At 41.0% G+C, this 26,521-nt stretch overlaps 1 protein-coding gene across 3 annotated transcripts in view; it reads right to left on the bottom strand.

The window, feature by feature from the left end:
• The window catches only part of LOC144592949 (upstream-binding protein 1-like), a 58,529-nt gene that overhangs the window by 5,316 nt on the left and 26,692 nt on the right, over positions 1 to 26,521 (bottom strand). For 2 of the 3 annotated variants that reach the window (XM_078398312.1, XM_078398311.1), the window contains 6 exons: positions 18,108 to 18,205; positions 17,874 to 17,928; positions 11,669 to 11,762; positions 10,049 to 10,139; positions 5,349 to 5,470; positions 251 to 393 (listed from right to left, as the gene is read on the bottom strand). In XM_078398312.1, coding sequence (XP_078254438.1) covers positions 251 to 393; positions 5,349 to 5,470; positions 10,049 to 10,139; positions 11,669 to 11,762; positions 17,874 to 17,928; positions 18,108 to 18,205 — 603 coding nt within the window. Of the gene's footprint in view, positions 1 to 250; positions 394 to 5,348; positions 5,471 to 10,048; positions 10,140 to 11,668; positions 11,763 to 17,873; positions 17,929 to 18,107; positions 18,206 to 21,955; positions 22,064 to 26,521 lie in introns of all 3 variants that reach the window. The other variant, XM_078398310.1, reaches the window with a different exon arrangement.

The raw sequence follows: 26,521 nt of genomic DNA, 5'->3' as shown, positions 1-26,521 counted from the left end.
AACACAACAAAACTGCACTGAAACGTTTTTGATCTGGAACATGCATACATATTTCTTCATGGTTTAAATCTGTGATCCATTGGCTCTAGGCAAGCGAATGTCTACTGGAGCAATGTTCATGTCTACGTTCTTGAGGACTGAATGGAACATTACACATAACTATAAACAGCCCCAATCCAACTCTACATTGAATCATGACAGTGGACCAATTACCAGTATCAGTAAATCATCTTCCGAATTGTCAACATACCTGATCATTGACAAGAACATGAATACCTGTCGGACCCTGTCTGTAAACTTGATTTATCTGATTTTGGGATATACTAAAGATAGTTGCGATCTTTTTGGAAAGTTCGGCTGTTGTCAATTCCTCCAGGTAGATTGCATGGTATACTGAAAGGAAAGCAGAATTAAAAAAGGTTATAAAATGGATTGAATCTTTGCGTGGTCTTCCAATTCCTGCCAGATTTTTTAAAAACTCAATGCGCGTTAGAATTAATGCGTAGGACGTAGAGGCACAAGGTGGGAATGTTACCAGAAAGCAGTCCAAAGGTCTGGAACTATAAATCTAAATACCATTATGGCAGATGACAAATATGAAAATAATGTCCTGCTTTAGCCAAGACCCTCAAAAACCTACCAGAAATATAACTAACATTCAATAGACAATAGGTGCAGGAGGAGGCCCTTCGGCCCTTCGCTCAAACGCTAAAATTACTCCAAAATACTTCAATTCATAATTTTTCTATAGATCTGAATTTATACAAAAGTTATTTGTCTTAATCCCTTAACTTCACTAACAATGTCCCAGCACCGAATCTTTGGGCGATTTCTCCACTGCAGGTGTTCAGAGGAGCAGAGCATTTTGCTCACAGGAAATCACTTAACCGCAACCTTTTGGATTTCCAAATCACAAACCATAAGATTTTAGAACTGGCAGTGCCTTTTGTAACAGGTTGATAATGAAAGAATTATTCACTAGGCCATTGAAGAACTCTGGCAACAAGACTACAAAGGGTTGAGAACAGCCTGAAGAAGTGTTCTGAGAATCCAGCAGGTTACATTGTATTTTTGTTCTAGATTTCCATCACACGATGGAATTTGAATTCCCAACGCTTCCCAGTTCAGTCACGTTCCACAAAACCCCATACTAATGCTCAACTTCTCCGAATGTGATGAGCTGCATAACTCCTCGATCCTTGTCCTTAGGTACTGCTATGGTGTCAGTTGCCATTCCAGCAAGTACATTCAAGCTGCCAACAAGGAACTTACTAGCCCCTTCAAATGAGAGTTTCACCAAGAACTGGTGAATAGGAATAGGAACAGATCATGATCACATTGAATGGTGGTGCTGGCTCGAAGGGCCGAATGGCCTACTCTTGCACCTATTGTCTATTGTCAGATAACAAGAATCTGAGGAGTACATTTTTCACATAGAGGGTGGTGGATGTATAGAACAAGTTGCCAGAGGAGGTAGTTGAGGCAAGGACTATCCCAAAATTTAAGAAATAGTTATACAGGTACATGAATGGGACAGGTATGGATGGGATATGGACCAAACACGGGCAGGTGGGACTAGTGTAGCTGGGACAGGTTGGCGGTGTGGGCAGGTTGGGCCGAAGGGCCTGTTTCCCATACTGTATCACTCTAAGAACTATTGTCCGGCATCGGCAAGTTGGGCTGAAAAGCCCGTTTCCTTGCTGTATTATACCTGACTAAATTTGAAGAAATCAAAGCAGCTATTAAACAGTAAAGCGGATTCATATTAAAAGATTCTATTCATAACGTAGTGAACCAAACATGCATTCATTGAAGTAGCATTTAGGATGAACACATAAATACTGCCTCAGAAGGCAGTGGAGGCCAATTCTCTGAATGCATTTAAGAGAGAGCTGGATAGAGCTCTTAAGCATAGCGGAGTCAGGGGGTATGGGGAGAAGGCAGGAACGGGGTACTGATACATTGAATGGCGGTGCTGGCTCGAAGGGCCGAATGGCCTACTCCTGCACCTATTGTCTACAAATGCAACAAGCAATGCAGTGCTTTTATAGCATTTACACAATACAAACGCAAAGTGTTGAAAACATTTAGAAGTTTGGGGAAAATGTGCAGAGAGAGAATCAGAGTTAACATTTCAGGTTGATGACTTTTCTTCAGAACCAATGTTAGAAAATAAAATTAACGATAAAGTCATAGAGAATGTTTGTGTGGGCAGAGGGGAGAAAGATGATCAAGTGAACACAAGGAAAACTCTTTAAATGGGCAGAGACCAAATGAAACTGGGTGTGTTGACTTATAAGGAAGATGGCATAGACCAAAGGTGCATCAGGAGACGGTGTGGAAAAGGTGAATGAAGTATGGAATACAAGGCCAGAGAGAAAAAGAACTGAATGTTGGAAATGAGATAGACAATAGGTGCGGGAGGAGGCCATTCGGCCCTTCGAGCCAGCACCGCCATTCAATGTGATCATGGCTGATCATTCTCAATCAGTACCCTGTTCCTGCCTTCTCCCCATACCCCCTGACTCCGCTATCCTTAAAAGCTCTATCCAGCTCTCTCTTGAATGCATTCAGAGAATTGGCCTCCACTGCCTTCTGAGGCAGAGAATTCCACAGATTCACAACTCTGACTGAAAAAGTTTTTCCTAATCTCAGTTCTAAATGGCCTACCCCTTATTCTAATAGACAGGGTTGGAATGGCCCATTACATGAACATGCTGAATTTAAGGGTGTGTCCTGAAGGCAGCAATCTGCCAAATGCGAGAGGTGCTGATTCTTTGAGAAATCTCTAGCGAGAGATTTATCAGATGTGGATTCAAGCAAGCTGATGTACTATTTTCAATGCACCTTCTGCACACCTAACGTTATCGGCAACAATCAACCAGCACCACCACCACATGCAGATTCAGACTTTTCTAGTCTTCCCCAACCACAAGCAGCCCTGTTTGTTCTCAAAGTCAAGTCAAGCATTCGAGCGGTACAAGAAAGCTCACTCTGAACTTCAGTCCCAGTACAATCCCTCAGACACCTTCCAACTGTGGCAAGGCCTCAGTTATAAAATGGCTGCAAAGCCAGGTCAGGCAACATCGCTGGTGATAGGCAACCCTCCCTGACGAAAATGCATTCTATGCTCGCTTTGAGCAGAAGGCCAACAGGGCGATGACATAGAAGTTGGGAGGTCATGTTGCAGTTGTATAAGTCGTTGGTGGGACGCATTTAGAATATTGTGTTCAGTTCTGGGCACCATGTTATAGGAAAGATATTGTCAAGCTTGAAAAGGTTCAGAGAAGATGTAAGAGGATGTTGCCAGGACGAGAGGGTCTGAGCTATAAGGAGAGGTTGAGAAGGCTGGGTCTCTATTCCTTGGAGCGCAGGAGGATGAGGGGTGATCTTATTGAGGTGTATAAAATCATGAGGAATAGATTGGGTAGATGCACAGAATCTCTTGCCCAGAGTAGGAGAATCGAGGACCAGAGGACATAGGTTCAAGGTGAAAGGGAAAAGATTTAATAGGAATCTGAGGGGTAGCTTTTTCACACAAAGGGTGGTGGGTGTATGGAACAAGCTGCCAGAGGAGGTAGTTGAGGCAGGGACTATTCCAACGTTAAAGAAACAGTTAGACAGGCACATGGATAGGACTGGTTTGGAGGGATATGGACCAAATGCAGGCAGGTGGGACTAGCTGGTAGCTGGGACATGTTGGCCGGTATGGGCAAGTTGGGCCGAAGGGCCTGTTTCCACACTGTATCACTCTATGACTCTACGACTTAAGTGTGCCTTTTCCAGGGCCAGTGTTGCTGAAGTTAGACCGTCCTTCCCGAGGGCAAATCCACAGAGAGCAATAGGTTGGATGGTGTTCCTGGCCAGGTTATGGGGAGCTGTGTGGACCAACACAGCAGCAGTGTTCACACACATCTTTAATCTCTCCTAACTCCGTTCTGAAGTACCCACCTGCTTCAAGATGACAACTATCATCCCAGTGCCAAAGAAAAGCAAGATCTCATGCCTTGACGACTACAGTCCAGTGGCCTTGACTTCCACCACCATGAAGTGATTTGTGAAGCTGGTTATGGCACACATTATCTCCAACCTACTACGCTGATACCACGGCTGATACCACCTCTAGCCCTACACTCATCCCTGAAACACCTGGACAAGAAGGACACCTATATCAGACTCCTATTCATCGACTACAGCTGTTTTTAATACCATTATTCCAACCAAGCTCATCTCCAAATTCGTGGAACTTTGAGTCAGCACTCCCCTTCTGCAACCGGATCCTCAATTTCCTGACCAACAGACCACAATCAGTGAGGATAGGTAATAAAACATCCTCTACGATAATCCTCACAGGCCCCGCAAGGATGCATTCTCAGCCCCCTACCATGCTTATGCACCTATGACTGTACAGCCAAATATCGATCCAACTCAACTTGCAAGTTCACAGACACCACCACCATAGTGGGCTGGATATCGAATAATGACGAGACGGCGCACAGGAAGGAGATTGAGAACCTCGTAACCTGGTGCCAGAACAACAACCTCTGCCTCAATGTCATCAAGACAAAAGGACATTGTGATTGACTTCTGGAAATGAAGTAGTACATAGTCCCTGGTACACATTGATGGCACCAAAGTAGAGATGGTTAAAAGCTTCAGGTTCCTGGGAACAAATATCACCAGCAATTTGTCCTGGATCAGCCACAGAGGCTATAGCCAAGAAAGCACACCAATACCTCTACTTCCTTAGAAGGCTTACGAAGTTCAGCAAGACCCAACAACTCTCACCAACTGCTGTGGATGCATCCGTACAAAGCATTTTATCGGGATGCATCACAGTATGGTTTGAGAACAGCTCCACCCAAGACCGCAAGGAATTGCAGAGAGTTGTTGACATAGCCTAAACCATCACGTAAACCAACCTCCCTTCCACAAACCTCATCTACACTTAACACTGCCCCAGCATGGCCACCAGCATAATCAAGGACTAGTTCTCACCCAGGCCACTCCCTTGTCTCCCCTCCCATCGGGCAAGAAGTACAGAAGTTTGAAGACATACTTTTCGATTCAGGGACAGTTTCTTCCAGTTGTTATCAGGCAACTGAACCGTCCTCTCACCAGCTAGATTGCAGTCCTGGCTTCCCATCTACCTCATTGGAGACCTTTGAACTACCTTTAATCAGACTTTATCTTTGCACTAAATAATATACTGTTTATCGTGTACACTGTGGACAGTAATCATGTACACTGTAATCATGTATAGTCTTTTTGGTGACTGGACTGCACACAACAAAGAATCTCCACTGCATCTCGGTACATGTGACAATAATAAACTCAACTACATTTACCATATATTGCACGACTGTCACCCTTTCCATTTTCACTCTCTCGTGATCCAACCAGCTGTGAAATACTTTGTGCACGCTGCGATTCTTGGCAGACATAGATGGTTAACCTCGGTCTCACAGATCTGCATCAGAAAATACAAAGACACAAGACTCAGGTGAACATTCGGTCCATCGTTCCCCTTAAAGATGATAACTGATCAAAACCACTGGCAAGATTATGGCTTTACATGGTATTTTCAATTATTGGCTCATTCTTTAAAAAAAGTAAAGCCATTTATCTCATCATGTATCCGTTAACAGGCCATCATTTCTATTAACACTCCTGTATATCCCGTAGGTAAACTACAAAGATCAATTGTTCACAGGGATGAGAGCTGAACTTCACAAAGTTGGTGCTTATAACAAAGTTTAGCAAGCCAGCTTCAGATGAAGGAAATGAAACTCCATCTCATTTTTTAAAATCACATTGTGAGCACATTGCACAACAAATCTTTAGCCACAGTTATCAGTTGTGTTCACAACTCTTAACTTTCAAGATTGCACTGAATTGGGAGAAGGCAGGACTTTGTGGGAACTGGAATAAGGTAAACTGCAATGCTATTGGGCATTACTGGAAACAATTGTTACTGGGTAAATCCACATCTGACATGAGGGAATTGTTTAAAGGCCAGTTGATTGATATTCAGAACTGGAGGAGGGAGAAGCATGGCAAAGAAAAGGAACCATGGATGACCAGAGATTGTAAATTTGGTCAAAAAGAAAAAGGAGCACATACATGACATAAGAAGTTGGAAACAGACAGGGCCTTTGAGGAATATAAAGGAGGAACAAACTCAAGCAGGCAATTAGAAGGGCCAAAAGGAGCCACAAAATGGCTTTGGTTAGTCAGATTCTGAGTTGAAATAAACCCCAAAGCTTTCTATATCTTTACAACCACTATTAAAAACATGATGGTAAACAGGGAGAAGATAGGACTGTTCAAAGATAAAGGAGGGATTTGTGCATGGAGTCTGAAGATGTAGGCAAGTTACTACAAGAGTACCTTGGGTCTGTTTTCACCAAGGAGCAGGACATGGAGGACAGTGAGATCATGGTGAAGAATACCAATCTGCAAGGGCAGTTTGTGATTACGATGGCGTTGCTGGGGCTGTTGAACAGCATAAAGGTACGTACATCTCAGGACCCGAGGGGATTTATCCCAGGTTATTGAAAGAGCAAGAGAGGAGATTGCAGGAGCCTTGATGAATATCTTTGCACAGGCGAGGTCCCACATGACTGGAGATTAGTTAATGTTGTTTCTTTATTTAAGAAAGGAAGTAGAAAGACTCCAGGGAATTATACAGGTTTGTAGGTTAATTGGCCTCAGTAAAAATTATAAATTGTCCCTAGTGTGTAAGATAATGCTAGTGTATGGGGAATCGCTGGTTGGCTCAAGACTCAGTGGGCTGAAGGGCCTGTTTCTGCGCTGTATCTCCAAACTAAGCCCCTCCTCAGATATGGTGCTCAAAACTGCTCACAACACTCCAAAGGTGGCCTCAGCATTACATCCCAGTTTTTATATTCTAGTCCTCTCAAAATAAATGCCAGCATTGCTTTTGCCTTCCTTTCTACAGATTCAACTTGGAAAATAACCTTTTGGGAATCCTGCACTCTCAAATCCCTTTACACCTCCAATTTCCTCTCTCCATTTAGAAACTAGTCTACGCCTTTATTCTTACTGCCAAAGTGCATGAATACACACTTTATAGACAATAGGTGCAGGAGTAGGCCATTCGGCCCTTCGAGCCAGCACCGCCATTCAATGCGATCTTGGCTGATCATTCTCAATCAGTACCCCATTCCTGCCTTCTCCCCATACCTCCTGACTCCACTATCCTTAAGAGCTCTATCTAGCTCTCTCTTGAATGCATTCAGAGAATTGGCCTCCACTGCCTTCTGAGGCAGTGAATTCCACAGATTAACAACTCACTGAAAAGGTTTTTCCTCATCTCCGTTCTAAATGGCCTACCCCTTGTTCTTAAACTGTGGCCCCTTGTTCTGGACTCCCCAACATTGGGAACATGTTTCCTGCCTCGAACGTGTCCAACCCCTTAATGATCTTATATGTTTCGATAAGATCCCCTCTCATCCTTCTAAATTCAAGCGTATACAAGCCTAGCCGCTCCAGTCTTTCAACATATGACAGTCCCGCCATTTCAGGAATTAACCTAGTAAACCTACGCTGCACGCCCTCAATAGCAAGAATACCTTTCCTCAAATTTGGAGACCAAAACTGCACAAAGTACTCCAGGTGCGGTCTCACTAGGGCCCTGTACAACTGTTTACTACACTGTATTCCATCTGCCACTTTGCCCACTCTCCCAACCTGTCCAAGTCTTTCTGCAGAGTCCCTGCTTCCTCTACACTACCTGCCCCTCCACCTGTCTTTGTGTCAGCCAATTAAAGTCCTTGTAAACTCAATCATTTCCTATAGATCAGGCCATCGAGTCCTGACAATATCCTTGGAGGTTTTCTCTGCAACATTTCCAGCTTAAAGGCATCTTTCCTTTAGCAGGGTGCCCAAAACAAGACTCCCAGTGCAGCCTCCCTGATGTCTTATAGACAATAGACATAGGTGCAGGAGTAGGCCATTCAGCCCTTCGAGCCAGCACCGCCATTCAATGCGATCATGGCTGATCACTCTCAATCAGTACCCCGTTCCTGCCTTCTCCCCATATCCCCTCACTCCGCTATCCTTAAGAGCTCTATCCAGCTCTCTCTTGAAAGCATCCAACGAACTGGCCTCCACTGCCTTCTGAGGCAGAGAATTCCACAACTTCACCACCCTCTGACTGAAAAAGTTCTTCCTCATCTCCGTTCTAAATGGCCTACCCCTTATTCTTAAACTGTGGCCCCTTGTTCTGGACTCCCCCAACATTGGGAACATGTTATCTGCCTCTAATGTGTCCAATCCCCTAATTATCTTATATGTTTCAATAAGATCCCCCCTCATCCTTCTAACATTCCAACATTTGCACTCAATTCCCTGATTGATGAGGGTCAGCGTGTCAAAAGCCTCCTCACCACCCTATCTACCTGCGACACCACTTTCAGGGAGCTGTGTACTTGTATTCCTGAAGCCCTACCATTTACTGTGAAGATCTTGCCCTGGTTCGATTTCCCAAAACACAGCACCTCACATTTATTTGAATTAGACTCAATAAGCCATTCCTTGGCCCACTTGATCAAGCACCTGCTATAATTCTTGACAACCACTAACACCTATTTTATTTATTTCCTTGTGCAAATAGGTTAGTATCCAGAGCACATAGAGTTAAGTTAACATGTAGAACACATTTATACCTGAGACCTTCAACAGCCAGCAAGGCTATGGATCAAGAGTTGGTAAGTGGGATTATAGTCAGTTTTTGTATGCGATGAACACAATTACCTCCTCTGCAAAATATTTCTATCACACAAAGACAAATTTATATATCAGTTTTGATAACTAACTCGTCATCTTTAGAAGGTGCAATTATCTCATCTTAAGAAGACTCTTCAGTCTGATGAAGGGTCTCGACCCGAAACGTCACCCATTCCTTCTCTCCTGAGATGCTGCCTGACCTGCTGAGTTACTCCAGCATTTTGTGAATACCTTCGTCATCTTAATCACTGTTGAGCCAACGATGTATTTCTGAAGTGTTGCTCCTGTTCCAATGCAAAGAACAGCAGATGCTGGTTTTCACAAAAAGGAAGTGCTAGAGTAACTCAGTGGATCAGGCAGCATCTCTGGAGAACATAAATAGGTGTTGTTTTGGGTCGGGACCCTTCTTCAGACTGATTGCGGTTTGGGGGAGTTTGTGTGGTGGTGGTGGTAGTGGTGGGGGAGTTATAAGAGAAAGAAAGGCCAGAGATGAAAAGGTCAGAGACGAAGACAGAAAGTGTGAGATAAGGATAGAAGAGGTCTGATTTTTTTAGCCAGAGGAAGGAATGTAGGTGAAAGGGGAAGGTGAAAAGTGGGTACGAATCCAGATGCAGCTCGGGGAATAGGTATGGGTTGGGAAAGGGAAGGATGGAAAAAAAAGTTTGTATGTCAGTAACCTAAAGTTAGAGAATTCAATGTTCATACTATTAGGTTGCAAGCTACCCAAGTGGTATGTCAGATGCTGTTCCTCCATTTTGCATGTGGCCTCATTCTAGCAATGGAGACGGCCCCAAACAAAAGATCAGTGTGGGAATCGGAGTTAAAATGGTTGGCAATTGGGAGATCCAGCAGGTCTTGGTGGACAAAGCACAAGTATTCAGCGATGAAAGGGACAATAGTTTGGCAAGACTCACATCAACAGAGTGGAAACTCTAATGTTCCATCTCTACATATCAAAAATTTGTAAAATAACACTCTCAGTATCATTCTTTTAAGAATCAGAGTATTGAATGGTTTGGAGAGTTAACTACTTCAGAATAGTACCAAGACAGATATGGGATTATTCAATATATATCTGCCAGGCATATCTGAAAAGGTGAGGTTAAACATGGGTGCAGTCACTTCAGTTGCATGTAATAGTTGCAGGATCTCATGCACAGGCAGATATGAAATCTGTTAATGTTATATTCAAAAATACAGACAGGTTGCACTGATTTCAATTACCATTACCTTTCAATGACATGTAGGCACCTCCATTTGCATAAAAATCAAGCCCAAGAGTTTTCTGAATAGTTACCTAGCTTTAAGTGCATTTAGCAATCTAATCCCATCAGCCGAGCCACAGATCTGCACAAGATCATCTCGAGTCAACTTTAATAAATCTGAACCTGGGAAAAGAATAATTAATGACACTAATTATGAAGCTTTCACCGGTGTAAAGAGTCGAGCTGTACTTAAACAAAGGAAAATAGAATTTTAACACAACTTAAAAATTACTTCAATGTTTAGACTTAAGGGCCTGTCCCACTTTAGGCGATTTTAAGGCGACTGTCAAAGTCGTAGCAGATCGCCGAACTTTTCTTTTGCCCGACGACAATGACCACGACAATGCTGAGTCGCAAAATTCCCACGCTGTCAATGCTTCCCCGGCGTCCTAATTTTCGCTGAAATCACTGACAAGTCGGTAAGTACTTGAGAGTTTTGAACTATAACATCTTGTATGGGTTACTTAAAAACCAAGCTTCACTGTAACAAGGCATAAACTGGATTTACTTCCAGTTTACTAATAGCTGTATTAAAAAAAAAAAATTAAAAAGTGGTTAAGTGGATTTTTGTGAAAAGTGTGTGGGCATTCTTTGAAAATGTACGGGAGATGCATATCTGGTGTCTGGGTTGCATATCTGGATTGGGAGCCCAATTTAAATGTAATGGCTGATGGCCATAAACATCGCAAAATTCCCACGTTTACCTGACCGTCAAACTGCCGCCTCTAATCTACCTGTCAAATGTCCTGACGGTAAATAAATTGGTTAAACACAAGCATTTTATGGTATTTTGAAATGACTTTACTTATTTTAATATAATGTGCTTCTAAGTGCATCTAGAGAACCTAGCAAACCTGGGGACAGCAGGCGACAGCGCCCGCAATAAGCAACGATACCTGGCGACAAGCCAGCTGTCGCCGAGAAATTTCACTCCGGATGATTTCTCAGCGACGCGCTGAGATCCACTACGATTCTTGGAAGACTCCTCACGATCATGCCCGCGACACCCGGCGAACTGTCGGCAACAGCCTAGTCGCCGGCAGTCGCCTTAAAATCGCCTAAGTGGGACAGGCCCTTTAGACATGACAACTTACTATGGATTCCTTGTCTTTTTTTGTATTTATTCATACAACAGAATTTTACACAACAGATATGATGACAATTTATCCTTGTCTTTACTTTTATTTGTAATGAATGATCTCTTGCTATCCACTTTGCTGCTGTAACACTGTAAAGTTCCCCGGTGTGGGACAAGTAAAGGAATATATTATTATTATTATTATTCATTTGCAATACATTCAGCAGCAAAAATTGTACTACTTTCTCAACGTGGACATATTCTGTCATTTACTGGAACTCAGGTGTCATTTTTTAAATCCCATCTTTTTCCTCAGATCACAGTTCCAAGCAAGATAGAAGTGAACTAATCATTGCTATGCCATGTCAGTATTCAATTCCTACTCCCCTACAGCCTGCAGGTCACTACCTGCAACTCTCACTGGGGGAAAACAGATGTGCATTTCTGAAGATTTAAGAATGGGAACTCAATTCTGTACGGGTCCAGAAGTGTCACAACACATTTCACATTTATTACAGCATAAGTATACTAGCTAACTACATTTTTTTTAAATGCAAAGAGCAGCAATCAATACCTGAGAAGTTTGAAAATAATCTTGTGTACGTCGAGAATCTATTCTTGTGCAGCCACTGTTGAGCTTCCTGTATTGTTGTTGCCGGACAGAGTTGCTGGAGGGAGAAGGGTGGGAAGAGAGAGGGGAGGAAGGGAGGTTATGCACAAAAGGTGACATTTAAAAAAAATGTAATCAGGGCTCTCATTTATTCTGCTGTCACATCAAGTCATTTCTGCCACAAGCTCATTCAAATATACAATGTGTAGAGCAAGTCATTCAGGTGTCGGATTGTATCATCCACCTGCTCTTAAAAACCTTCCTCCCAGATTTTAAAATACACATATAAATAACAGTGAACAAAAAATATTCTGAACGCTCATGGGCTATAATATCATACTTATAACCATTTTCGGTTATGTTTTATCCAGAAAGATGAGAGTATGTGTTACGTTGACAGCTATTTTTCATTGAAGTGGCAGCATTTGCAAGATCACCTTCATAGGAATAGTTGTTTCTTGTGCTTTTTTTGCAATGAGAAGCATGGCACGGTGGTGCAGCGGTAGAGTTGCTGCGTTAAAGCGCTCGCAGCACCAGAGACCCGGGTTCGACCCCGACCGCGTGAATTTTCGTTCTCCCCGTGACCGCGTGAATTTTCTCAGAGATCTTCAGTCTCCTCCTACACTCCAGACATACAGGTTTGTCTAACTTCAGATACCTCTTGCTTTCCCTCTGAATCCCCTCCCCCTTCCCAGTTCTCCCACTAGTCTTACTGTCTCCGACTACATTCTATCTTTGTCCCGCCCCTCCCCCAACATCAGTCTGAAGAAGGGTCTCGACCCAAAACGTCACCCATTCCTTCTCTCCAGAGATGTTGCCTGACCCGCTGAGTTACTCCAGCATTTTGTGTCTACCTTCGATTTAAACCAGCATCTGCAGTTCTTTCCTACGCAGGTTTGTAGTTTAATTGGCTTGGTATAAATGTAAATTGTCCCTAGTATGTGTAGGACAGTGGTAATGTGCAGGGATCGCTGGTCGGTGCAGACTCAGTGGGCCGAAGGGCCTGTTACCGTGCTGTATCGCTAAACTAAACTTGTCAGGATATCTGTTTAAAGAATCACGAACCTTGATGATATAACCAGTTGGTCGAGAGATGTTACATGGAAACATTTGGAGAAATATTTGTGGTAAATTAAGAAAATGTTCTGCTAATTGGGGTACTGATTAATTGTACCGCTTTAAGATTTGAAATGCAGAAAGAAAAGCACAAGGTGGCAGATTCATGCTTTTGCAAAACTATCCACTAAAGAGCACAATGAAGTCAGAAAATATGACGAAGACAAAATAATGTAAGATGTGATGTTTTTTAGTTAACCTGTAAAACAATAAAGATTTCCAAACTATTCAGAACATATAATGTTGTTTAGGATGTTTTGCCAAGTCCTAATTAAAATATGATTCACAGCTAACCAATGTTTTAGTTAAAAAGAATATCTTCATAATGTCGATAATGTTGAAATAGTTACAATCTGAAATCATCAAATGGACAGAATTATATGAACTATTTTGGATTCCAGGACAACATGATTTTAAGGACCAATGGAGGAGTAAGGCCATGGAGAAAGTTAAGAGGATGGTTTTATATTCAAGGTATAAATCAGCTGCTGTCCACAAGGAAACATTAGGCGTAGAGCAAATAGATGGTAGTTGAGAGGCTTACTCAAAGTCACCATATAGGCAGGGTAGTTTTTGGATGTCCTTGTTTATGGTGAATCATCAAAGAATAACCACATCTAGAGCTAACCAAGTCACAACAGAGTAGGTGCAAGGACAGTGTCGAGTGATGTTAGATGTGGAAACAAGCTAGCTTAGTGATGTGGATACAAGGCTATATGGCAACTCATCGTGGCGTCAAAAAATAAACCACGATTGCAAATATGCAGGGACAGAGGTTCACGTGCACCTCCTCCAACCTCATCTACTCTGTTTTCCTCTCTATTTACTGCAGGGAAAGGCATGAGAACCAGGGAACTTGGGGCAGTCAATGGAAGTGTCTTGAGGGCTGTCAGTATTATGGTCGAGGAGGTGCCGAAGGTCCTGAACGTGTATAAAGGTAGACAAATCTCCTGGGCCTGATTGGATATATCTGAGGACAGTGTGGGAAGCTCGAGGAAACTGCAGGTGCCTTGGCCGAGATATACAAGTCATCATAAAATATAGGTGAGGTGCGGAGAACCAACAGGTGGCAAAAGTTGTGCCTCTATTTAAGAAGGGCAGCAGGGAACTACGGCCCAGGGAGTATAACATCTGTAGTCGGAAAGCTACCAGAGTCTATTCTGAGGGATGATATATGTATATTTAGATGCACAAGGGCTGATTAAGGATAGTCAGCATAGTTTTCTACGTGGGAAAGACTGGAGCAGCTAGGCTTGTATACACTGGAATTTAGGATGAGAGGGGATCTTATCGAAACATATAAGATTATTAAGGGGTTGGACACGTTAGAGGCTGGAAACATGTTCCCAATGTTGGGGGAGTCCAGAACCAGGGGCCACAGTTTAAGAATAAGGACTAGGCCATTTAGAACGGAGATGAGGAAATTCTTTTTCAGTCAGAGAGTTGTAAATCTGTGGAATTCACTGCCTCAGAAGGCAGTGGAGGCCAATTCTCTGTATGCATTCAAGAGAGAGCTAGATAGAGCTCTAAAGGATAGCGGAGTCAAGGGGTATGGAGAGAAGGCAGGAACGGGGTACTGATTGAGAATGATCAGCCATGATCACATTGAATGGTGGTGCTGGCTCAAAGGGCCGAATGGCCTACTCCTGCACCTATTGTCTATTGTCTATATAGTGTCTCACGAATCTGATGATGTAATTATCCCTACTAGACAGTTTTGGATTCAGAATATCGTATACAGGTCAAGTAAAATGGATAACTTCAAATGGCAAATGTGGACCTAGGGCTTCTGTCAAGACACATGAAATTCCACCAAAAAGTGTCTGAAAATTCAACTCAGCAGCTGCTCCTGCCAAGTAAATTTAAAATTTCAGCACGTTTGCAAAAAAAAGATGGAAAGTTACGATATCGGAGGGGGGAAAAAGGGTGGATGAAGTTGGTGGAGTAATACAGGTATAACTTTACAAAATCTACAGATAAACTTGGTAAATTTGGCTTCAAATTACAGAGTTTTCTTTAAGGATTCCATTGCTTTTGGATTCACTATTCTAATTGAAGGACATTTTTCTGTAATACTAATGGATCATTTCTCCACAAATGTTCCCAGACCGTATCAGTATTTCAACCAGCTTCAGCATTAAAAAAAGTCATATTTTCAGTATCTCAAGCAGCTATGCTTTGAAGCATTTTCATTGTCCTCAGTAAAATGTAACCTTCTGCCGCAATAGAAAGGAATAGTTTTGCATTTTTAACATAGCTAACTGAAAGCTAGCCTGCATCTGCAGGTCCTTGTAACCAGCTAAAAACAGTTTTTTAATTTTCAATGAGAAATGCATGTGCTGGAAATTATTGATATACTCAAATCAGGTAGCATCAGTAGAAAAAGGATCAAGCACCTTGTTCCCAACTTATTTTAAAATCATCGACGACGGATAAAGGGGAAAACCTGATGGGTGAAGGTCATCGATCTGAAATTTTATCGTTTTCTCTCTGGATAGATGCTGACAAGTAAAAAAAATGTTCGCACAAAGTTCTGCTTCTAAAACACCACATCAAGCAAAGCAATAGACAATAGGTGCAGGAGTAGTCCATTCGAGCCAGCACCGCCATTCACTGTGATCATGGCTGATCATTCACAATCAGTACCCTGTTCCTGCCTTCTCCCCACACCCCCTGACTCCGCTATCCTTAAGAGCTCTATCTAGCTCTCTTGAATGCATTCAGAGAATTGGCCTCCACTCCTTCTGAGGCAGAGAATTCCACAGATTCACAACTCTGACTGAAAAAGTTTTTCCTCATCTCCATTCTAAATGGCTTACCCCTTATTCTTAAACTGTGGCCCCTTGTTCTGGATTCCCCCAACATTGGGAACATGTTTCCTGCCTCTAACGTGTCCAACCCCTTAATAATCTTATACGTTTCGATAAGATCCCCTCTCATCCTTCTAAATTCCAATGTATACAAGCCTAATCGCTCCAGTCTTTCAACATATGACAGTCCCGCCATTCCGGGAATTAACCTAGTAAACCTATGCTGCACGCCCTCAATAGCAAGAATATTCTTCCTCAAATTTGGAGACCAAAACTGCACAATATTTTAAAATTATTTCATAACCCTAAATTCCAAACAATATTTTCCACCACCAAAACATTTCATGGAAAAGCCCCGATTTGGTACATTTTGTCTAAATTTATGAAGCCTGGAAAAAGCCTATTTTTCTCCATTACTCCAAACATGAATTGGAACTCTGCTGCTGAATAAACTCCAATTTAATTCAAGCAAACAAATTCATTTTACAAAAACAGAATTATACTTTGTAAACGGAATTACTATGTAATGCCATCATGGGAACACTTATTCTCTGACTTAGAAAATAGGTGCAAGAGTAGGCCATACGGCCCTCCGAGCCAGCACCGCCATTCAATATGATCATGGCTGATCATCCAAAATCTGTACCCCGTTCCGGCTTTTTCGCCATATCCCTTGATTCCCTTAGCCCCGAGAGCTAAATCTAACTCTCTTGAAAACATCCAGTGAATTGGCCTCCACGGCCTTCTGTGGCAGAGAATTCCACAGATTCACAACTCTCTGGGTGATCTCTGATCAAAACATCATTTTGATCCATGCACAAGAATCATGTTGCTAACTGAAGATATTCTTGAATCCAAAATTTGCCATAACATATCATTCATCTACTTAAAATAAAAGAAGTATACGTGGATCCTGCCAGAAATACTTTTGGTTAGAAACATAGAAAATAGGTGCAGGAGTAGGCCATTCGGCCCTTCGAGCCTGCACCGACCGCCATGCAATATGATCATGGCTGATCATCCAGCTCAGTAGCCTGTACCTGCCTTCTCTCCATACCCCCTGATCCCTTTAGCAAAAAGGGCCACATCTAACTACCTCTTAAATATAGCCAATGAACTGGCCTCAACTACCTTCTGTGGCAGAGAATTCCACAGACTCACCACTCTCTGTGTGAAGAAATGTTTTCTCATCTCGGTCCTAAAAGACTTCCCCCTTATCCTTAAGCTGTGACCCCTGGTTCTGGACTCCCCCAACATCGGGAACAATCTTCCCACATCTAGCCTCTCCAACCCCTTAAGAATTTTATATGTTTCTATAAGATCCCCCCTCAGTCTTCTAAATTCCAGCGAGTACAAGCCCAGTCTATCCAGTCTTTCCTCATATGCAAGTCCCGCCATCCCAGGGATTAATCTGGTGAACCTTCTCTGTACTCCCTCCAAGGCAAGAACGTCTTTCCTCAGGTTAGGAGACTAAAACTGCACACAATACTCCAGGTGCGGTCTCACCAAGGCCCTGTACAACTGCAGCAGAACCTCCCTGCTCCTAAACTCAAATCCTCTTGCTATGAATGCCAACATACCATTCGCTTTCTTCACTGCCTGCTGCACCTGCATGCTTGCTTTCAATGACAGGTTAAAAGGAATGTCCCAATGTGAAAAGCAATTGCCATTTGTTTGAACGACTGTGGATCTACTCTCTACAAAAAGAGTATAATTGAGAATATAAGTACAACACCTCAATATTTCAAAGATTTCCAATAATAAGAATTTCCAGATCAAGATTCTTAATACACTCAGAATAAATTTAAACGTTTAATAGCTATTGGAGAAATATTGTATAAAAAGCTGAATATTTTCTATATATCACTATATTCCTAGTTCAACAATTTATAACCTCAAGCTTTTCTTTGCATGAAGCTTTGCAAAAGAAAGCTGTCTTTCCAATTGTAACTAATCCAGTTTGTGCAGAGACCACATATCTTACCTCACATTCATAAGGAAAATCTATTCCATTTTAAAATTAACGGTTTAAAAAATTGGACAAGATATTGCATCGAAAGCCAAAATTATGATTTACTTTTTGATAAAGGTAAACTGTCCACCATTCCTTCTCTCCCGAGATGCTGCCTGACCTGCTGAGTTACTCCAGCATTTTGTGAATAAATCGATTTGTACCAGCATCTGCAGTTATTTTCTTATACTAGAGTAATCTTCTATCTCTACTGCTGTGGGGAGACACATACCTCCACTACACACTGCGGTGTCCCTTCTCCTTGATGATTTGGTGAAGAGGAGTTACTGCAAAACAACAGCATTCATGAGGTGCAGTTCCAACTTCATGCATTTTATTAAAAAAGGAAAAGATCTTAAAGCTAGACATCTGTACTGCCCAATTGTTGACGTGTTAAGCATAGCAGGATTAATATTTATATGAAGTCTTAATGCAGCAATTTTAAACTTTATCAACATCATTATACCTGTCAGGAACACTGCAAGCACCAACTTGTACTGGTGCAAATACTGGAGTGGTTGAGGGACTGCTGTTCACATATGCATTATCTGGCCAGGGGGAGCACTGTAGGTAGCATCAAGAGAGAAAAAAAAAGATTAAAACTTGAAATTCTTGATGAAAACTGGGGTCAAATGAATTGATTGAGATATCGTGATTGACATTTCCACACACATCCAAAGGGCAAATGATAAATTGCCAAGGATACATACATGACTAGATCAAACCTTGTATTTTGGCAGATAATTGTCATGACATACAAAAACAAAGTGGACCAGGCCAACTACAAACTATTCATGCAACAACACAAATGAACTGCTGCAAACCAAGAGTAGATGATGTTTGGCTGCATTATCTTAATTTCAATAACAGGATCTTCCTTCAAACAAACAATTGACGCAATGAAAAATTATGATTTAGTTTCTGGAAAAAAAATGTTTTTGTATCATACATCACAACACAGAATTGAAGCAGATTCAATTCATAGTTAAGTTATTATTTCAGTTGCTTAACATTTATTTTCCTCAATTTCTGCAGAAAGTTGAAAGCAAACTGAATAAACTGTACAGAACTGTGTGAGCGAAAATATAAATATCCAAGAAAAAATAATATTAGCCCAATAATAAAAATAAATGATTGGCAGTTCAGCTAAATTGTACCAATAGCTAACTAGACAATCGTTATTCATCAAAACTGAAACATATTGGTGATCAAAATACATAACCATTCTCCCAGGTTCCTAATAATAAGGCAGGCTGCCCCAAGATCAGCATGCTGGTTTTCATTTTCATGACCCAAGTTAAACATGGGACCCCTTTTGCAAGTGAATTTGGACATTCCCATCAAGGCACTGTCACAATATTGAAATGCTTGTTTCCAAATGATTGGTAGATGAGGAGGAACGGTTCTATATTGACCCAAAATGTCACCTATTCCTTTTCTCTAGAGATGCTGTCTGACCCGCTGAGTTGCTCCAGCTTTATGTGTCTATCTTCGGTTTAAACCAACATCTGCACACAGAATGGTTCTGACCTTGTGCTTAAGGGAAATTGCCAAAGTAAATGCTCAAATTCCCCATATGCAACTTGGGAATTCAAACATAAATTCTGCAGCATTTGTGAATTTTGTCTTAGTGAATAGAAACCTTAAGCAGAGATCACTAAGATGGATCATTCCAAAAATTTGGACGCAAAATAATATATATTTAATAAAGATAGAATCTATGTTAATTAGGTACCTCATGATATATTTCCCCATTATACAAACAACTACAAAAGTGAATTACTTTTCAGTTACAGTCAGTCTCAGAGATATACATCAGTCAAATAGGCACACATGACTTGGAAACAACAAATTAGATTTAATAATCTGTGAAGTTATTTTGTTCATGTTAGTTGAAAGATGACATGGTAGCCAAGAAATGAGGGAAAACTCCTTGTTGTTCTCCAAGCTTTTCACAGTAACCTACGTAGATGAGATTTTAAACAGTTGTTTCCAAAGACACAAATCAAATTACAACACGTCATTGATTAAGGCATAATAACATTCAGTTCTGGAATGGGACTTGGACATTCAACTTTCAAGCAGAGAATTGGACCACTCAAGACCTCCATTGAACAGTGGAGCAAAATCTGTTCTAGAGAATGCTAGTCTCCACACTTCAGGACATTTTTCAAAGATGTTTCTTGCAACATATTACACCTTAGCTGGATCAAACAGCATCGATCCTCTATGAAGCAAACTTTCAATTTCACTTGAAATGCCAATCCAATTCAGTTTAAGAAAAGAAATTCCAAATGATTGGAGCAGATTTTTCACATTTTCTGTAATCTGGATCCATTTTTTCTCCACCACAATTTCTGAGTCCCAGACAGGAAAGGTACTCCACAAAGCAAATGAAAGATCATCTATAGACAGAGCAGATGCCAGCTAGACTTTCCTTTCTCCCAATTGTGTGTGGACAAAAATTAACTCAGCTCTAGATTCTGACATCCTGAACTAAAGAGTAGTATCTTGCTGAAGTGCTCAGGACAACAATGTTACCTATAATTTTCATTAATTCTAACCGTATTTCTGAAACTTGCTGCCAGAGGAAATGGAGTGAGATGCAGTCATTACCTTTAAGATTCATTTAGACATGCACTCTAAATGGCAAGATATGGATATGGAACTAATGCAGGCAAATGGGATTGGCGTAGATAGGCAAAATGGATGGATATGTTGGCTAAAGAGCCGGTTTCTGTGCTGTATAACTATAACCCGACTAGGACTAGTATTTATAATCATGGCACAATGAGGAAATCTCTTCAATTATAGTATGTATGATTATGTGCAAATTGTCACCAGTTTATGGTTCTATTTAAATCAACAGTTGAAAGATAAGATAATGCAGCTTAAAAAAGGATGGTTATGCAAATTCAATTTATTTTCTATATAGATATTAACCTGCCTGGAATTCTCTCAATTAGATCTCCAGTTTATCAATTAAAATGAAGTACTCCAAAGCAATTGCACTTCCAACAACCATTTAAAACTGATCTGGGAAATGGCATAAGCTGCCCAACTTTAAAACTTAGGTTCCCAACCAGAAACATTAGGCCAAACCTTGTTAGAAAAAAAATATTCATAACACAACATGCAATTCCACAAGTAATACCAGGTCATGGGTCATAAATCACCAGTTGGTCTCTCTACTCTGCTGAACTATTTGACTTGTTCTGAACCTCCCAATTAACAACTTGTTTTTTCCCCCCTCCCACATTAATTCCCCATTAAAATAACCAGAGACTTTGCTATTTTTTTTTAAGGAGTTCAAGTATCTTTGTAATAACCTGCTTTTAAATACAATGCTAATTAAAAATGGTCAGAAACAGAAATTAAACTACAGCTAAAGACTTAGTTTGTGAACCATTGAAAAATATTGCCTGTTGGCTTCTCTCAAAAACCTGGAGCAAACTTTGTTCAATCCAATTGAAGATTCATAAATGCAACGTGTGGAATGAACATCAATCCAATATACCCCACACTTAAAACATTAACCTCGAAAGAAATATGCAAATAAAAAAAGACTTGAAATAATGCTGTATTAATAATGATTTCAAAACTTGGAGTTTGCAGTCAAGAAAGTTTTAACTTCTCTAAGAAAAGAGAATAAGCGACAAATCATGCAAATAATTCCTAAAGTAAAATGAACACCTACAAAATTATTTACAAAATCATTGCATCATTTCAGCTACTCTGGGGTAGAAAATGATTGGCAGTGCAAACACCTAACAGCATTTCAAAAGGCAAGAAGGATAAAAAGGCAAAATAAAAGCAAAAACCAAATTCGGCACAATGAATTACAAATTTGAACCATTCTACTATTCACTTATTAAATTATGCAAAATGTTTCAGTAATTTAGGCCACAAAAACCAAAGTGTACATTAATCTCAATACAGATGATTTTTGGGGGCAAATTATTAATACCATATTAAGCAGTTCAAGAAATTCTCAATAGTAATTTCCTCTGAACATTTTATCTCAACTGTTGTAAAAACTATCTGCCAATTTGAAAACTTAAAATTATGAAAATTAGCAGTATTCATTTTTGACACATTTTTGTGGCCTTTGAGGAATTAAGAGCTTCTGTATCAGGTGTTAGATTTAGGAGAGTCAAGGACGTTAAGTTGAAAATTTTGCATAAAACATCCAAAATAAGTCCTTTTAACAGTTAAGTGTTATATGGTGGTATGGCATAATCCTATATCTAACACTTTGATTGTATTCTTGCACAAGCGGTCTTGTACAACAAAAAGGTAAGCAGAAGTCCTTACACTGCCTCGCTTTGCCAGAGAATCACCGCAGTCTGCTGGCAAAGTCCGCTTGGTGGACTTTTTCTGCTCATGTTCAAGTGCATCTTCAATAATAGGCTCAAGCCTCATCTGGACAGACACCAAAGACTAGGATCAATTTATACAGTACATCATGAGATCATGAGCACAACACCTAGCAGTGTAAGCATTTCTTTAACATCAACAACTTTAAAAAAAATTCAATTTTCATATGGAAAACAGAATCCTTTTTGACCTTCCAACTTGCTTTTCAGATGCTATGAATCAAATCTCCCATTAACCATCATCTACAACTGTCACATAGTTCCAGTTTAAAATGGAAGTGGTACCATTTAGTCTACATCTGGCATTACAATGGCCTAATTAATATTAAACGCTTGTCAAAAAAAATCCGGATATCCTGAACATCCACTTAAAACACGAAAAATGGACATACAGTAAGCTTACAGATCTAGTTAAAAAAACTTCATTGTCCAGTTTCTAAAGACATTAGCAAGATTTCAGAAATAGCAACATTTGAATTATATTGCTTATTTGCTCCAACAATTGCAACCTTTGTGCCAGCATCAAAAATCCTGGGATAAATAGGATATCTCAATCAGTGATAAAATGCAGTTTCTACCACATACAAAGTTGGAATTAAATGCACATTGGTTTATCATAGAGAAGAAGAATCTCAGTTATACTAATGGATGCACACACTGCAATTACAGTTTGGAATCTTCTTGCCACACTTGGTTCAAATTATTTGTAAATCCTTCTTGACATTATTTTAATACACCAAAATCAATTACACATACACCAACAAGATAGGTAGCAGTGTTTTAATCTTCATATTTTTATTCTGCTAGAATGTACATATTAGCAGTTTCTTATCTCCCCAAAAGAAGTTCCCTTGCATCTTATACACCTACAAATCAAACTAAGTGCTGTAACTCAACATGCTACAGTTTAATTGGCAGCTCGAGACCTCAAAAATCAATTCAATTTGGCTCACAAGGGTCCCATTTCCAGTTTTTATACATGTTTTCTAAAGACCTGTTTTTTTGCTATTTAACAATGGAATTCACCTGGAACTGTAGCAAAGACAAGTAATATGGATATAAGCCATCATCACAAATATACAGTCTTTCACATCTACGAGAGAAGGGGGCATGAACTCCTTGCAGATACCACAAGGTCTCCTATAGTTAATAAACTATTGTAAAACTGACAATCTGGTAACTGACTATTCAGATATCCCAATGGTTCCACATCTGGTAAAGTTTGATGCAGTCTTTCCATTTACTCAGGCCCTGGTTCATGTATTAATTTTCAATTTACCAATTAGAAAAATCATATTGTATAAAATCAAAACGCAATTAAAGAGGGTTGAAATATCGATAGAAGTATCATCCAATAGTTCAGAACATTAGGGCGGTCACGGTGGCACAGCAGTAGAGTTGCTGCCTTACAGCGAATGCAGCGCCAGAGACCCAGGTTCGATCCTGACTACGGGTGCCGTCTGTATGGAGTTTGTACATTCTCCCCGTGACCTGCGTGGGTTTTCTCCGAGATCTTCGGTTTCCTCCCACACTCCAAAGACGTACAGATATGTAGGTTAATTGGCTTGGTAAATGTAAAAATTGTCCCTAGTGTGTGTAGTGTTAATATGCGGGGATCGCTGGTTGGCGCAGACCCGGTGGGCCGAAGGGCCTGTTTCCACGCTGTATCTCTAAACTATAGAATTTTCTAATTTGGCAGAGGATGTCAGATTATCTGACCTTTGCTGTAATTCCATTTAAACTAAGTGATAGTTTTGACATCACAAGACACAGCAATGCTCTCTATTAGGAAAGGTTTCTCAACAGATAGATGCACATAGATATACTAGTCAGAAAAAAATTCAAGGTAGGATCTGCAGCTGACTTTGTAAATACACTGATCTGCGGATAACATGTACTGCCAATACAAAAAACCAGGGCATCAAAACAGAAGGGAAAATGCACAAATTTAGCAATGATTCCATGTGTCAGAAACCTAGTAGCTAATCCTTTATTCATCACTGTAAAGACTTGCTTTCTCAAAGCAATTCCAAACAAACAGCCATTAATTATCTAAAGCCACCAGTACACATTTTATAAAAATTGTGTTTAAACACAAGTGGAGACAGATAATTAGAAATATTTCTAGGTTCCCCCGTTCAACGAAAATCTTGGAATCTAGGAAGAAAGGTGGAACGCATTCCCCATTTCAGAACCTTTAATTACATTATGAGGCATTATGGGTTGAACTCTGGGCAAGGAGTAATTTCTCTAATGGGATTAGATTATAAACCACCCAACAGCAGGATAGAGAGGATCACATATACAGACAGATTATGCAAATATGTAAGAACTGTAGGGTTGTTGTAGTGGGTGACTTGAACTTCTCCAATATAGACTGGGACTTACCAAGGGCAAGAGGATTAGCAGGGCAAAATTTGTTAGGCATATCTAAGGTGGTTTCCTTAAACAGCATGTGGATAGTCCGACTCGGGGAGGGATCTTCCTGGATCCTGTAGTGGGAAACGAGCCTGGCCCAGTGTTTGGTGTTGGGGTGGAAGGAAAATTTAGGGATCGTGATCACAACTCCATAAAATTTAAGATTGTTTTGAATAGTGGCAGGTCTAGATGTTGGAGGAAGGTATTTAATTGGGGGAAAGCAGATTACAATGTCGTTAGGCAGTAGCTAAGGATGGTAGATTGGGATCAGTTGTCATTGGGCAACTCGATAGAGGACATGTGAGAGTCTTTTAAAGGCCAGGTGACCATGGTGCAGGACCAACATTTTCCAGTAAGGAGGGGGATGAGGATGGCAAGGTAAGGGAACCGTGGATGATCAAGGAAGTTGTAAACTTGGTCAGGAAGAAAAAGGAAGCATACGTCAGTCAGGTTTAAGGTGGTGGCATTAAACAGGATTTAAGGAATATAAAGCGAGTAGGAAAGAACTCAAGTGGGTGATTAGGACCAGAAGGGATCATGAAGTTGGATTAATGAAAATCTCAAAGCTCTTTACACATACATTAAAAATAAGAGGGCGACCAGGGAGAAGGTAGGACTGATTTGAGATCAAGAAGGGGGTGGTGCTAAGGCTCTTGAAGAACATTAAGGTGGATAAGTCCCCAGGGCCTGATGGAATCTATCCCAGGTTACTGAAGGAGGCGAGAGGAGATGGTGGGGCCTTGACGAGGATCGTTGTTTCTTCCCTAGCCACAGGCAACGTTCTGAGGACTGGAGAATCGCCAATGTTGTTTCTTCAAGAACAGAAGTAGAGAGAATCCAGGGACTCTCCGGAGAGCCTCACGTCAGTGGTAGGGAAACTATTAGAGAGATTTCATCGAAATGACAAAGGAGATTGATGAAGGTAGGGCAGTGAATGTGTAGATACGTGGATTTTAGTAAGGCTCTTGATAAGGTCCCTCATGGTAGACTGATACAAAATAATTTGTGATACCTTCGATTTGTACCAGCATCTGCAGTTATTTTCCTATACCAGATGTAGTACAGGATTCACGACGACTTGGTCGTATGGATTCGGAACTGGCTTAGTCAGAGGGTTGTGGTGAAAGGTAGATAATTCTGGCCGGAGGTCTGAACAATGGAGTTCTGCAGGGGTCTGTGGTGGGGCCACTGCTGTTTGTGATATTATTTATATATATATATATATATATATATATATATATATATATATATATATATATATAATGGCTTAGATGTAAATGTAGTGTAAGAAAATAACTGCAGATGCTGGTACAAATCAAAGGTATTTATTTCACAAAATGCTGGAGTAACTCAGCAGGTCAGGCAGCATCCCAGGAGAGAAGGAATGGGTGACGTTTCGGGTTGAGACCCTTCTTCAGACTGATGTCAGGGGGGGCGGGACAAAGGAAGGATATAGGTGGAGACAGGAAGATAGAGGGAGAACTGGGAAGGGGAAGAGAGGGACAGAGGAACTATCTAAAGTTGGAGAAGTCAATGTTCATACCGCTGGGCTGCAAGCTGCCCAAGCGAAATATGAGGTGCTGTTCCTTCAATTTCCGGTGGGCCTCACTATGGCACTGGAGGAGGCCCATGACAGAAAGGTCAGACTGGGAGTGGAAGGGGGAGTTGAAGTGCTCAGCCACCGGGAGATCAGGTTGGTTAAGGCAGACTGAGCGAAGGTGTTGAGCGAAACGATCGCCGAACCTACGTTTGGTTTCGCCGATGTAAAGATCGGTGAAACCAAACGCAGGCTCGGCGATCGTTTCACTCAACACCTTCGCTCAGTCCGCCTTAACCAACCTGATCTCCCAGTGGCTGAGGATTTCAACTCCCCCTCCCATTCCCAGTCTGACCTTTCTGTCATGGGCCTCTTCCAGTGCCATTGTGAGGCCCACCGGAAATTGGAGGAACAGCACCTCATATTTCGCTTGGGCAGCTTGCAGCCCAGCGGTATGAACATTGACTTCTCCAACTTTAGATAGTTCCTCTGTCCCTCTCTTCCCAGTTCTCCCTCTATCTTCCTGTCTCCACCTATATACTTCCTTTG

The sequence above is a fragment of the Rhinoraja longicauda genome, chromosome 4 (genome assembly GCF_053455715.1).
Source record: "Rhinoraja longicauda isolate Sanriku21f chromosome 4, sRhiLon1.1, whole genome shotgun sequence".
Lineage (NCBI taxonomy): Eukaryota > Metazoa > Chordata > Chondrichthyes > Rajiformes > Arhynchobatidae > Rhinoraja > Rhinoraja longicauda.
Note: the sequence above shows the minus strand (reverse complement) of the source record. Positions and strands in the feature narration are given on the sequence as shown.